The 13,006-nt window shown below is 43.2% G+C and overlaps 1 protein-coding gene across 2 annotated transcripts in view; it reads right to left on the bottom strand.

The window, feature by feature from the left end:
* GIF (gastric intrinsic factor (vitamin B synthesis)) overlaps positions 1 to 9,948 on the bottom strand; it is a 15,602-nt gene extending 5,654 nt beyond the window's left edge. The window contains exons 1-7 of one of the 2 annotated variants that reach the window (XM_011968397.1): positions 9,808 to 9,948; positions 8,304 to 8,480; positions 7,453 to 7,566; positions 6,867 to 7,007; positions 5,164 to 5,345; positions 1,910 to 2,087; positions 546 to 747 (exon numbers count right to left, since the gene is read on the bottom strand). In XM_011968397.1, coding sequence (XP_011823787.1) covers positions 546 to 747; positions 1,910 to 2,087; positions 5,164 to 5,345; positions 6,867 to 7,007; positions 7,453 to 7,566; positions 8,304 to 8,480; positions 9,808 to 9,886 — 1,073 coding nt within the window. In that variant the 5' untranslated portion in view covers positions 9,887 to 9,948. Of the gene's footprint in view, positions 1 to 545; positions 748 to 1,909; positions 2,088 to 5,163; positions 5,346 to 6,866; positions 7,008 to 7,452; positions 7,567 to 8,303; positions 8,481 to 9,677 lie in introns of both variants that reach the window. The other variant, XM_011968398.1, reaches the window with a different exon arrangement.
* Between the last annotated feature and the right edge of the window lie 3,058 nt (positions 9,949 to 13,006).

Here is a 13,006-nt window from a genome sequence, read left to right as displayed (position 1 = left end):
TCCCCTCCCCTCCCTTTCTCTTCCTTTCCTTTCCTTTCCTTTTTTGTTTTCAGACAGAGTTTCGCTCTTGTTGTCCAGGCTGGAGTGCAATGGCGTGATCTTGGCTCACCGCAACCTCCACCTCCCGAGTTCAAGCTATTCTCTTGCCTCAGCCTCCCGAGTAGCTGGGATTACAGGCATGTGCCACTGAGCCCAGCCTGTTCTGGCCATTTCTTTTCCTGGACTTACCTCTTCCCATATCTTCCTAAATAGTACCTATTCTTTGTGGTTCAAAGCTACAAAGTCTCTTTCGCCTGTTCTACTCTGCAACGGACTTTTGAATCTCCTCTGAATTTTTGTTTTTAAAACTTCATCATACATTGACTTGTATGATTTAAGTTTTCATGAGAGCCTTACCTATTTATTAGATTGTAAGCTGCTCAAGGGGTTATTAAATAAAAATCTGTTATCAAAAGGAAAAAAAATTAAGAAAACAGAGGATGGAGAAAAAATGGGAATTCAGATCAGGCCTGGAGAGAATGATGAATGACACTTGTAACACTCACTTGAACATAGGATTTTTGCGCTGTGCTTCTTCTAGGACAACAAGTAACACTGACCCAGTTTTCACACTCACATTGATGGTCTTGTTGAAGAGCAGCTCAACCCCCCTCAGCTGGTTATTTATGGTGTATATGACAGTGATGTTAGATGTGGAGGTGGGGCCAGGGCCAGGTTGGCTGGGTAGAGTTGGTTGTACCTCATGATCTGTGAAGGGCAAAGAGGCCACATTTGTCAAAGGTTATGGGGTTTGTGTTATAGGTTTAAAATCTCTGTTATTGGCAACTCGTCCCAGAAGACGTTTCAAGAAAGTAGTGAGTTTCATACCATTTAACAAAGTAGTTGGACCACTAGCATGGAGTTCCGGCAAAAACTCCATGGCCACCTTGCTAAGGTTGGGACATCACTGGGAAGCAACCTAAGGGGTTGAGTGAGTGTGGTAGTGTTTGGTAGGATTGGAATCAGCTTGCTTGATTTTGTCTCCACGTTCTGCATTGAGATAGACAAGAAACTTATTAATGTCTTCTTGTCTTAGGAAGTTCATGCAATGCAAGAGGAATGATGCTTTATGTTAGCATTTTACTAAAAAAAAAAAGAGTTCGAGGAATCCATACCAAACACTAGTAATCTCTGGAGTGGTAAGTTTTTATGCAAGACCTCCACTTTCTAAATGCATATTTCTGTAATGTTTGAATTTTAAGTGTCTTTCAATTGTATGCATACTTGGATAAAATAAAGATATTTTTAATTAAAAGGGGCATGCTAGGTTTCCACTCTATCTCATTGGTGTGTGGCATGCATCGAGCTTTCATAGTTAGATCTTTAAGGCTCGACTTAAACATGAATTCTGTTCTTCTCCGAAGCTGCCCAAACAAAATCAATAACTGGTCACGATTTTTCTTGTTTGCATTTGCACTGCATGGGGCTTTAACTTCTATTTCATCCTTACTTCGTTGTCCCAAATATTGTAGTTTTTGTTTACACATGCCTTCTGACTTTGTGAAAGGCAGATATGATAAGATATGCATAGTGTTTGATGGTACATGTGTCAAAGGAATAAATGAAGCTATATGTTATTTGATATTTGGGACCATGGAGCTTCTCCTACCTCTAGTATCCCACAAAATGCTTTGCACATAGTAGGAGCTGCATAAATATATGCTGAATGAAGTAGATATGGGGCAGAGTTCTGAGTGCAAGAAGGTATGTCTGTGTGCTAGCACACACTATTAAGGACTGGGAGTCAGATGAGGTCTGTCCACATGGGAATAATGGACATTACAAGCCTATATGCCACTTAACATTGATCCGCATGTCATTTCTGGCATAAGTTGCTGCTTTATGACATAAGAAGAGGTGGATGTCTTACCAGGGCTACAAGTGACCTGGGGCACATCTAGGTATGTCTTTCCTTTCAGGGAAGGGAGGATTTGAGCAATGGACATGGGGTTGTGAAATTTCCCCTGCTTAATCTCATCGAGTATCATATCCATAGTCTTCTTGCAGTTCCATTCCTTTTTAGGTGGCTGAGGTGTTACAGAGAGAGCCTGGGAAGGAAGAGAGAAAGAGAGAGAGAAAGAGGAATTAGGCATAGCTGAGAGTTGGCTCTTATATGTCTTAATAGATAAACTTGATCACTAATCATTGCGATCACGTAGTCACCCAGAATGCAAAGGCAGTGCTGTGTAAGGTTTGGAACACATTTGTCTTCAATGCTATGTCCCCACCACTTAGCACAGTGTCTGTCAGACAGCAGACACAGAACTGTTCAATGATCAGATCCAGGGAACACTATTAGTCATATTTATGAACGATTCTTGAATGTAGAGTGAGGGTGAGAGCTGGGCTCCAGAGGGAGCTTTAGTCTAGGACAAGCTGGGCTCCAGAGGGAATTTTAGTCTAGGACAAGCTGGCCACGTAAATGGAGTAGACCCCTTGTTTTATGTTGTCATGTGCCCTCTTTGGTGGACTTTTCCCTCACTTTGTGCTTGTGTCAGGACTGTCAGAGGCTCCACAACCCTGGCCCAGGACGGACTCATGACCGGGGCTGGGCTGATGGTGGTGCACCATCCCCTTGATGACAGTGATTGGTGGACACATGTACTAATCAGAGTCATTCCCTGACATACAGACGTTGGGAGACCGAATGATTTTTTTTTTTTTTCCCTCTGCTAAGATTATTCAACTGGAACCACGCAAGTAAACAGTAAGCTGCTAGTGACCATCTGTCTCAGTCACTTTGAAGAAGCCCTGAAGCAGGAAAGAATGAGGAAAATCAGGGCTGGACGATGAAAAAAGAGTGGCCCCTAATATCATGATTTGAGCCCTTTATTCTGGTTATTCCTGAAACCACCTAATTCAGCCCTAGACTTCCCAGTGTATGTGAATAGTAAATCCTCATTTTTTTTTTTCTTGAGCTAAAAGGATTTGGGTTTCTGCTACTTGCAAAATGAGTCTTGAGTAATACACCAAGCCATTCAGCCATTTGCCTATTTTGCTGCATTATCTATCGCATGAATAAAATAGAAATAATAACTTCTGTCTATTGTTGGGGGAGTCCTTTGAGGTTCCAAGGGGCTAATGTATAAAAGCATTTCGTGATGTGTGATGTGGAAGCTGTCATTCCCACCTCCCTTCCTTTACGGTGCTGATTATGGCCACCAGAGCATGTGAATAGGCTGAGATTGTTGATGACAGAATATTTTAGATTAGGAAAATGTTATATATTAGACACCTATTGATTTCAGATTTCTGGATGCCTAGGTAAACTCCAGATAGAGGCAGTAAAAAGCGTAGGGAAAGATTATATATTCTGACAAGAAATCCACATGGCTTGTGGTATTTGGATATATACACGGTCCTGCCTTTAGATAGGAAAAGCTTTAATTCCCAGGTACAGCTTATCAGAGTGTACTTAGCAGGTGATAAAATCCAAACAGAATTCACAAACCAAGTTAGCAAAAGTAAACACTTCCCCGTCTGGTGCTAAATTGAAGCAAGGTTATTTTTAGTGAGTCACACACACACACACACAAATCCCCAAACCATCTTTTATATCTCTTCCAGACTGCCTTTTCCTTTCCAAAAAGCTTCTAGACCAGAGCACTGGAAATGCTCTTGTAAAATTCAGCCATGGAAAAAACAGGGTTTTGTTCTATGACAAAGTCTCCTTGACCGTGACATATAAGTGAGCTTTATTTTAATTAGTCACTTCTATACGTGGTCCTTTGAAGTGCAAATTTTGTTTTTGCTCTTAGGTTTAACATGAACCAATTCTTAGGTTGCTTATATCCTTTTCTAATTTTTAATGTATGAAATCTCAATACTAGTCTCTGTTGTTTTCCCCAGGAGACAATTTCTTTCTAATAGTCCACAACTATGTTAGGTTTAGGGCTGGCAGCATGATGCCATGATTCTCCCTTTCCTGTGCTTTCTGAGTTGAAGAGTCCCTAGTCCTATTAATCCCCATAGGACATTTTGAGACATTGGAGCTCAGAGTTCTTGGTTGGGATTAGAGGATTCAGCCACAGATGGCTGCTAGTTTTTGATTCTAGTTGGTTACTTCTGCCCACTATCGTTGGTGCATCTGTCTTCTGTAGAGGCTGCTGCCCTAATCAACTAGGGTAGGGTGGGTTGTTGGATTTGGAACTATTAACACTAAGAACATCTTACAGAATCCAAGCCTGGGAATGTATATGCTATTAAAGCATAGAATTGAGTATGGACTTGGCTGCCAGATAGATCTGCTTTACCATTTACTATGGGTTTTTGTGAGGCTGGGTCAATGTTAGGTTATTTTCCTTAATCACTTTGAGTATAAACTTGCTATTTTTAGATCAAGGTAAAACACTGGGCCGGGCGCGGTGGCTCACGCCTGTAATCCCAGCACTTTGGGAGGCTGAGGCGGGCAGATCACGAGGTCAGGAGATCGAGACCATCCTGGTTAACACGGTGAAACCCTGTCTCTACTAAAAATACAAAAAATTAGCCAGGCGTGGTGGCGGGCGCCTGTAGTCCCAGCTACTCAGGAGGCTGAGGCAGGAGAATGGCATGAACCCGGGAGGTGGAGCTTGCAGTGAGCCGAGATCACGCCACTGTACTCCAGCCTGGGTGACAGTGCGAGACTCCTTCTCAAAAAAATTAAAAAAAAAAATAAATAAAAATGAAAATAAAAATAAAAAAATTAAAAAAATTAAAAAACACTTAAAAAGAACACTTGGCTGGTAAGACTGCATCAGAAAATTCTATATTTTTAGAGTGCATGCTTTAATATTCTTATTATTTATACATCAAATTGCAATAGTCTATAATTATTACAAAAAACTGATCATTACTAATAATAAATTAATATATTTCTTGATTTATTTGTTTCATTTTTTTCCCCAAGGAAGAGAAATGAGTTCATATAGATTTGTTTTCACACTTTACATAAGAGGTAGGGAGGAATTAACACTTACCTGCATTTTACCAGTAGAGAAACTGAGGCCCAGGTACCACAGAGAATATATCTCAGGTCATACTAGCTGGATTTTCACAGAGATGTTAGTAGAAGCCTGGCTTCTTGATTCTGCAATCCAGGCTTATTGGTAGGAACCCAACCAAGAACATCCAGCACGTGTTTACCTGCATGGCGAGGCCAGTACTGTAGATGTCTCCAATGATGCCATTATCTTTGATCTTCGTGCTGATATTCTCCACAATAGCCTTTAGTACCTGACCAAACAGGGCTCTGTAACCTTCCTCTGAACCTACAGGGATCTTGTTGTACATGCAGGTCAGAGCCAACGTTGCCATTGCTCCTGTGTCTGTGAATCACAGAGGGGATAAGATCACCATAGTCACCATCACAGCAATATGAACAGCTAGCATTTATTGTGTGCTTATTGTATTCTGGCTCCATGATTTCATTTGCTTCTCAGAACAACCTGTGAAATAGTACCTGTAATCATCTCCCTTTAAGAGACAAAAAATAGAGGCTCAGAAAAATTAATTGCCCAAGGCCACACAGTCAGTAAGTACAAGGCCAAGATCTTAACCCAGATCCATACAACTCAACAGCTCATGCTTATAATTAATATAGACAGGCAGTACGTTCAATCATACAGCTCTTGTGCCAGAAAAGACAGATGCAGTCTCTGTTTTAAACTCCTTTAGCATTTGTTGTTTATATATCTGTTTTACAATCTTGATGCTCTCTTTTATTTTTATTTTTTGTTACTGTGCTCTGTGAACTCTTAGATGGTGGGAATTTTGCATCCACCAAAGCACCCCACAAAGGGACTTCTTCTTGTTTGCGTGCAATAAACATGTGGAACAAATGAGCAAGTTCTGGGATGGCAAGACTGGAAGAAATAAAAGACTTGCCAGATATCATCTTTTATTTCATTGATCTTCCCCTCCTCACCTTAATCTCCATTTGGAAGTTGCATAACTTCATTAAGGGTGATAGTGTTATTGACAACCAGAAGGAAATAAGTCCATACTTTTGGAGGCAGAGATGCCCCAGAAATGTGTGAGGTCCCGGATGTGAAAGGGAGACCAGTCTGTTTTTGACCCCCAGGGAGGATCCTAGAGCAATGGTTCACATGTTTGTCTGACAGGAACTGAAACAAGAGAGGCTGCTGATGGGGCATGTGTAAGGGAGTGAAAACCTGAGACAATACTATTGCTTAGAGAGTTGGCAGAGGAGAAGAGGTGACCATGAATGTGGGCTGTGACAGTGGCCCCGACAGAGAAGGATCATTATCCATAGAAGGGGACAGAAGGAGGACATGATGTCGTAGAGGGAAAAGCGTTCACTCACAAGCAGCCATATGCTTGCAGAAGAAAGACGCAAGGTGGTCCCCGAGTTTCCATGAAGGGAAACATCGTGAGTTAGGGTTCCGAGAGTAGCTGTTTAATGGAGAGAGGATATTTGGATGTACTGAGGAGAAGCATCAAAAAGAATGGAGTGTGAGAGCATCAGTAGTGATTAAAGAGGAGACGCAGAGGAGAAGTGAAGCAAGACATTAGTATTTAATTTGGGAAGAACTTCTGACTTGAATGACATGACTATTGTTCCCAGTGGAGATTCTGTAGCTGCCAGACATATCAAGTGTTATCTAGTGTCCTTGTTTCTACATAATGCTCCCTCGCCTTCCTTCATGTACTCCTCAATTCACCTGCCCAACAAACTTCTGGTAAGTATCTCCCATCCACAGGCACATTCACGTCCTTAGCTCCTCCTCCATGGAATACTCTCCCTTTCCACTTCCCTGTGCCAGCTCCACCATTCAGTGTACAATGCCTCTGATGTTCCCAGCTCAGGGTGCTGGTGACCTACTCACCTACATTGAAGGGAGAGGAATTGGCCAGCAGGGTCTTGGCAAAGCGGACGGCTATCGGCAAGGTCGCCTCAGAGTTCTTCTGGCACAGTGCCAAGATCGCTAGACTGGGCCCATAGAAGGCTGATGCTTCAGCATTGGGGCCTCCAAAGGGGACAGAGAACCTTCATCAGACTCACACTCAACACAATGAGGACATTTGCAAACAAGGAAAAGCCAAGCCTTTGAAAAGGAAATTGCTAGAAAACCTGCCCCCAAAGAGAGACACAGCATAGGCAAAGAGCAACTACGGTGTTTATCAAAAGAATGTCATCAGGCATCTGCAAAGAATAAAAGGGATGACTCTGTCTTCAGACAGGTGATGACTCGACAAGCTTGTATCCTTGGGATCATGACCTTTTCTAGTTCATTTTGGATTGGAAATGAATCTTTCCATTGTGTGATTATCAGAAGGACCAGAGTGAAGGATACATTGTGTCTCTTCCCTAACTTTCCTTTCTCTTCACCCCCACCCTTTTCCTGTCTGGGTTTAAAGTTCTTGGGAAAAACCATGTGCCTGACTTTCTTCTCCCTTCCAGTGAGGTCTTACTGGAAGGTGCCCAATTCTCCATTTGTCTTTGTAGAATGGATACTTTATCCCCAGGGTCTCGGCAGGAGGAGGTGAGGGCCATGATGGTGAGGCCAAGCTGCCCAATGGTTAGATCTGCAGAGAAGAGAACACAATAGTTAGACCGAGGCATCCTCAGGGGACAACTCTCCAGGAGCCAGTGATGAGGTCTCTGCTTTTTATCCAGAGCATTTTGACTTTTTAATAATACGAGCAGTTTTTTGATCTGTCTTTCCAAAGAAAAAAATATGGAAGAATACATAAGGGAATATTTAATATAGTGGCCTCTGTGTAACTTGATGACTCTAGTATTTGCTATTTGAGAATCCCTGGTGTTTGATTAGAAAAGCAGCAAAATATTCATCTAGATTTATATACAGAAATTTGCAGTTACAAAATAATTTAAACTTTATCTACCTTGAGCCTCCATGCAACTCCTGGGAGATAGGCAGAACAGAGATTTTATCATTATTATCATTGCTATTAGCAGTAGTAGGGTTATTGCTATTAGAATCATCTGGAAGGTGAGGCTGAGCAATATCCTGTGACTTGTCTCAGATCCCAGAGTTATAAAGTGGCAGAGCTGGAACTGGAAGACTACTCTTTTGACATCTAGTCCAGAGCTCTCTCTGCTTTACTGACCTCCTCCATGAATGCTCTGACTTCACATGTGTTTCATTCCAGTTCCCTTCCAGGTATGTAGGGAAAAGTGTTTGGGTGGTTTATGTACAATCAGACGCTGCAGTCGGGTGGGAAGGACACTGAGTTGGGATCTGGAGGTGGTGTGTGACGTGTGAGATTCAGGGAGAGTGCAAGCGACTCAGATGTCTCACCGTTGGTGTCGCTGGACATGAGCTGGTAAGTCAGGAGTTTCTGGGCCTTCAAATTGTAGGCTCCAGCCAGATTCATGGCAATCAGGATGCTGGGGTTTGGGTAGGCTGATGAAGTCACCGAGTTCTCCATGAGTACTTGTATGCCATTGACCAAGGGCTCCTGGGCTGAGGGAACCGCTGAGAAGAGGAAAGCCATTTACTCACCTTCTAACCCTCATTCCTTCTGAAAAACATTATTCCTGTGTCTTTGATGCTTTTTTTTTTTTTTCCAGACAGTTTCTCTCTTGTCACCCAGGCTAGAGTGCAATGGTGTGATCTCGGCTCACTGCAACCTCCACCTCCCAGATTCAAGTGTTTCTCCTGCCTCAGCTTCCCGAGTAGCTGGGATTACAGGTGCGCACCATCATGCCTGGCTAATTTTTGTATTTTTAGTAGAGACAGGGTTTCATCATGTTGACCAGGGTGGTCTCAAACTTCTGACCTCAGGTAATCCACCCTTCTTGGCCTCCCAAAGTGCTGGGATTACAGGCGTGAACCACCTCGCCTGGCCGTCTTTGGTGCCTTTTAAGCGAATACTTGGTTAGCGCTGGTATCCTAAGTGACTAAAGAGAAATGGAGAAAATGGTGAGATTTTACTTTTGAGGACAATTAGTTTCTCCATCTTCTCAAATAATCCATATCCTTAAGAAAGTGATTTTTAAATTTAGTAACTTCAAGCAATATGGCTCATGACATTTCTCATAGTTTCTATCACTTTCCTGGAAGTCACTGATTTCCTTGTATTCGTTTTTTTCCTCACTCTTTCATGAAGAATATTAAATATTTGGAATATAATTTATCCTTACTGAGTACCAAAATCTCTTACTAGTATGTAGTGGTGTCTGGTCACAATAGCCACTGAATGTCTGTCTTTGTACCATCAACCATTATTCCTGCAGTAGTACTTTCATCTCTATTATTTTTATTTATTTATTTTTTGAGACAGGGTGTTGCTGTGTCATCTAGTCTGGAGTGCAGTAGTGTGATCATAGCTCACTGTAGCCTCAACCTCCTTGGCTTAAGCAATTCTCCTACCTCAGCTTTCTGAGTAGTTGGGACCACAGGTGCATGCTACTATGCCCAGCTAATTTTTTTTTAAGATTTTTTTTTTTTTTTTGGTAGAGATTGAGTCTCACCATGTTGCCCAGGCTTGTCTTGAACTCTTGGGCTCAAGCAATCCTCCTGCCTCAGTCTCCCAAAGTGCTGGGATTACAGGTGTGAGCCACTGTACCTGGCCCCATCTCTCTTAATCAAAAACGTATAGACTTGCCTCTCAAAGAACTTATGCTATTAAGTCAGGAAAGATGAACAGCACACAATCACACTTGGACTTACCCATTTTGGAATTCCTATAGTGATTGCTATTTTCAACCACTTTCTCCTCAGCAGAGCTCAGTGTCAGAGGTCACAGCCCCTCCCCAGGGCAACTGCTTCCCTGACCTCCTTGGAAAAACATCATACTCACAGCATGAACTCCGGGACTGGGTACTAGTCCCAGCTGTAGCCCAGAGAAGGCTCAGGAGGTAGAGGGCAAACCAGGCCATCTCACTCTCCTGTCCACGTCTCTCATCCACAGGTACTGCGATTTGCGAGTGGAATATTTCTTTACCTTCTCTTATATGTGCTTCCCTTTGTTAAATAATCTGCTCCCCAACCCAGCCTCTCCTAACTGCCCCTGTGCTGACCTCTCCTTTCCTGATACAAGTAAGTAAATTTTCATCAGCTTATCTAAGTTTACTGACTATAGACCCTCCAAGGTGTCTGAAGGTGACTTCTAGGTTACACAGTCATATGAGAAACCTGGGGCTGGGTATGCAGTGAAGGCAGTGTTGAGAAAATGTCCTTTACCAAAGTCCTGGGTCAGATATCAGGAAGTTTGGATAATGTGCTAGTATCAACAAGACTTCTTCTAGCCCTTATTGTATCCAATCAGTCATCAGGCTGCTTTTTAGTAACTACTTTACTGGGATTTAGGTCATTCATAGACATCAGCTCATTTTATGATCCTGGGCACCTGCTTTACAACACGCCCTTTTAGGCTCTCAGGCAGGCATCTGCCAGGTGACATCTGGCTTTATGAAATTAATGATGTCTACCCGGACCTGGATTCTAGCCTAGACTCTTTGAAGTTGTTTGACTTTAGGGAAGAAATGGACCTCGGTTTCCCAGAAATGGTTTTGTTTGAGTTCTCTTTCCTTATCTGGAGATAAGAGCCGTCTCAAACACCCAAAGCTTTCAGATATTATCTTTTAAAGTAATTAGAAAATGTGAGATCCATTAAGTATACATATTTCAGATGTGTAGCTATATTATAATGCAAATTATACTTCTTTATAAGAGGGAACTGAAAATGGTATCTTGAAATTATAAAGAAAGGAGCTTTTTTTTTTTTTTCCCCCTGGATGTAAAGTAGCTCATTTTAAGGGGGAAATTCTGCAGTGGCGCCCATCTTAGCATAAAAGTCAAAGCCCTTGTCATGATCTACAAGGCGGTATAAGATCTGGCTCCTGGTTTCCTTTCTGACCTCAGCTCTAGGCGTTTTCTCCTTTGCTCACACTGCTCCCATCACACAGAACTTCTTGTGTCCCTTGAACACATCAGCTATCTTTGCACGTGGCGTCCCCTCAGCCCGGGACCCCTCTTCTTTTAAATAGCCTCGTGGTGGCTTCCTTACATCCTTCATGTCTCTGCTTAGAGCTGAGCTTTTAGAGAGACCTTCTCAGGACATCCTACATAAGATCCTGCATCCTCCCCTCCACTGACACCCATCATGCCCCTCGCCTGCTATAACTCATCGCCCGCTGTTGCACTATGTGTGTGGTTGTTTATCGTTTGTTTATCTCCCTACTAGAATGTCTGCTCCACGAGGGAAGAGCTTTGTCTCTGGCTCACTGCTCTGTCCTTAGCCCTTACAACACAAACTAGCTCACAGCAGAAACAAAATATTTTTTGAATGAGTGAATTAATGAGCAAATGTAAGACGTGGGTAATAAAGCAGTTTTATTCCCCCTTGGGAAACATGGTGAGTTTTGTGAGATGAGAGCACGGGGTACGTATTGGGATATGCTGGACAACTTCTAACATGTCCCCGTGTTTTCACCTCCTGGTATTCATGCCTTGTGTAGCCCTCTTCCCTAGAGTGTGGGCTGGCCTGGGGCCACATTCTATTATAATGAATATAATGCGGCAAAGGTGATGGGATGTGTTTGTGAACGACCGATTTCCCTCTTGCTTGCCTTCTCTCTCTGCCCCTTCCTGTTCTCCTGAAGGCAGCTGCCAAGTGTGAGCTGCCTTATGGAGAAGCCCACGTATGGCCCCTGAAAGCAGCCTCCCGCCGATGTCCAGGGAGGAAAGAATCCTTCCCCAGTGAGCTTTGCGATGAAGGCGGTCCCAGCTGACATCTTTTTTTTTTTTTTCAATTGACATAATTGCTTTATTCAGTCCTTTTTGTTATTAATCTCCAGCTGACATCTTGATTGCAGCCCTGGGAGAGACCCTCCTAAGCCAGAGGACCCAGGTAAACCCTCCCTGGATTCTTGACCCACGGAAACTGTGGGATAATAAAGTTGTCTTAGGCCCCTAAGTTTTAGAGTAACTTGTTATGTAGCAATATATATCCAATACATGGTATATGGTGGAAGACAAGGCTGGAAAGACAGTTTGCATCTACTTGGTGGAGAGCCTTGCATGCTGTGTAAAGGAGTAGGAGGCAGAATAATGCCACTGCCCGGACACCGCCAAATGCCCATGCCCTAATCCCTGGAACCTGTGAACATGTTACGTGGGTTATATGGCCAGGAAGAATTAAAGATGCACATGGAATTAAGGTGGCTAATGAGCTGACTTTAAGAGAGGAAGATTAGCTTGGATCATCTGGTTGGGCCCAGTGTCATCACAGAGGTCCTTGTTAGTGGCAGAGGAGGGCAGGAGCATTAGAGTCAGAAAAGCAAATGTGATGTTGGAGGCAGAAGTCAGAATGATGCAATTGCTGGCTGTGAAGGTGGACAGAGGCCATGAGCCATGCAACATGGGCAGCCTCCAGAAGCTGGAAAAGGCAAGGAAACGGATTCTTCTTTACAAGCTCTGTTACTAGGGCAGCCCTAAGGAAATAGCTGGGAAGGCTCCTTATTTTCTTAAACGGTTGTTTCCCCTTAGCCTTTTTATCTATAGGGGCCACTGCTTAAAGAGTTCCAGATCGCCCAGGATGCTGCAGGAGCTCCATGATCCCTTGCCAAATACCAGAGGAAGTAAGACCTGCACGAGACCGGTGCAAACCAGGACCGGCAATCCCTAGTTACTTTTAGATCATTAACATATCATTATAATACTAGATTCCTCTCCCTTAAAAGAGAATTGCTGCCATTTTGTGTACACGGGAGGTATGAAGAAGTATGCCTGGGGACTGCACCTGCGTGTTTGGAACTCCACCCTCGGCCTGCTTACATACCTCCCTGCCCCGTGTCTAACTCTTGAAAATTCCCCTGCTTCCCATTGCTTAAGAAGAAGGTGCCTTTAGAGCGAGAGCTCCCCTTCTCCATTCCCTGGCCAGTGAATACAACTCGATTGCGTTTGTCCAATTGCATGTTCCTTCTTTGTGACCCGAAGTAGGGAAAGAACTTGCTTTACTGGTGCCACCTCTAGGAGCACAGTTCTTTCCATACCTT

Source organism: Mandrillus leucophaeus, unplaced genomic scaffold, assembly GCF_000951045.1.
Source record: "Mandrillus leucophaeus isolate KB7577 unplaced genomic scaffold, Mleu.le_1.0 Scaffold842, whole genome shotgun sequence".
NCBI classification, from domain to species: domain Eukaryota; kingdom Metazoa; phylum Chordata; class Mammalia; order Primates; family Cercopithecidae; genus Mandrillus; species Mandrillus leucophaeus.
Note: the sequence above shows the minus strand (reverse complement) of the source record. Positions and strands in the feature narration are given on the sequence as shown.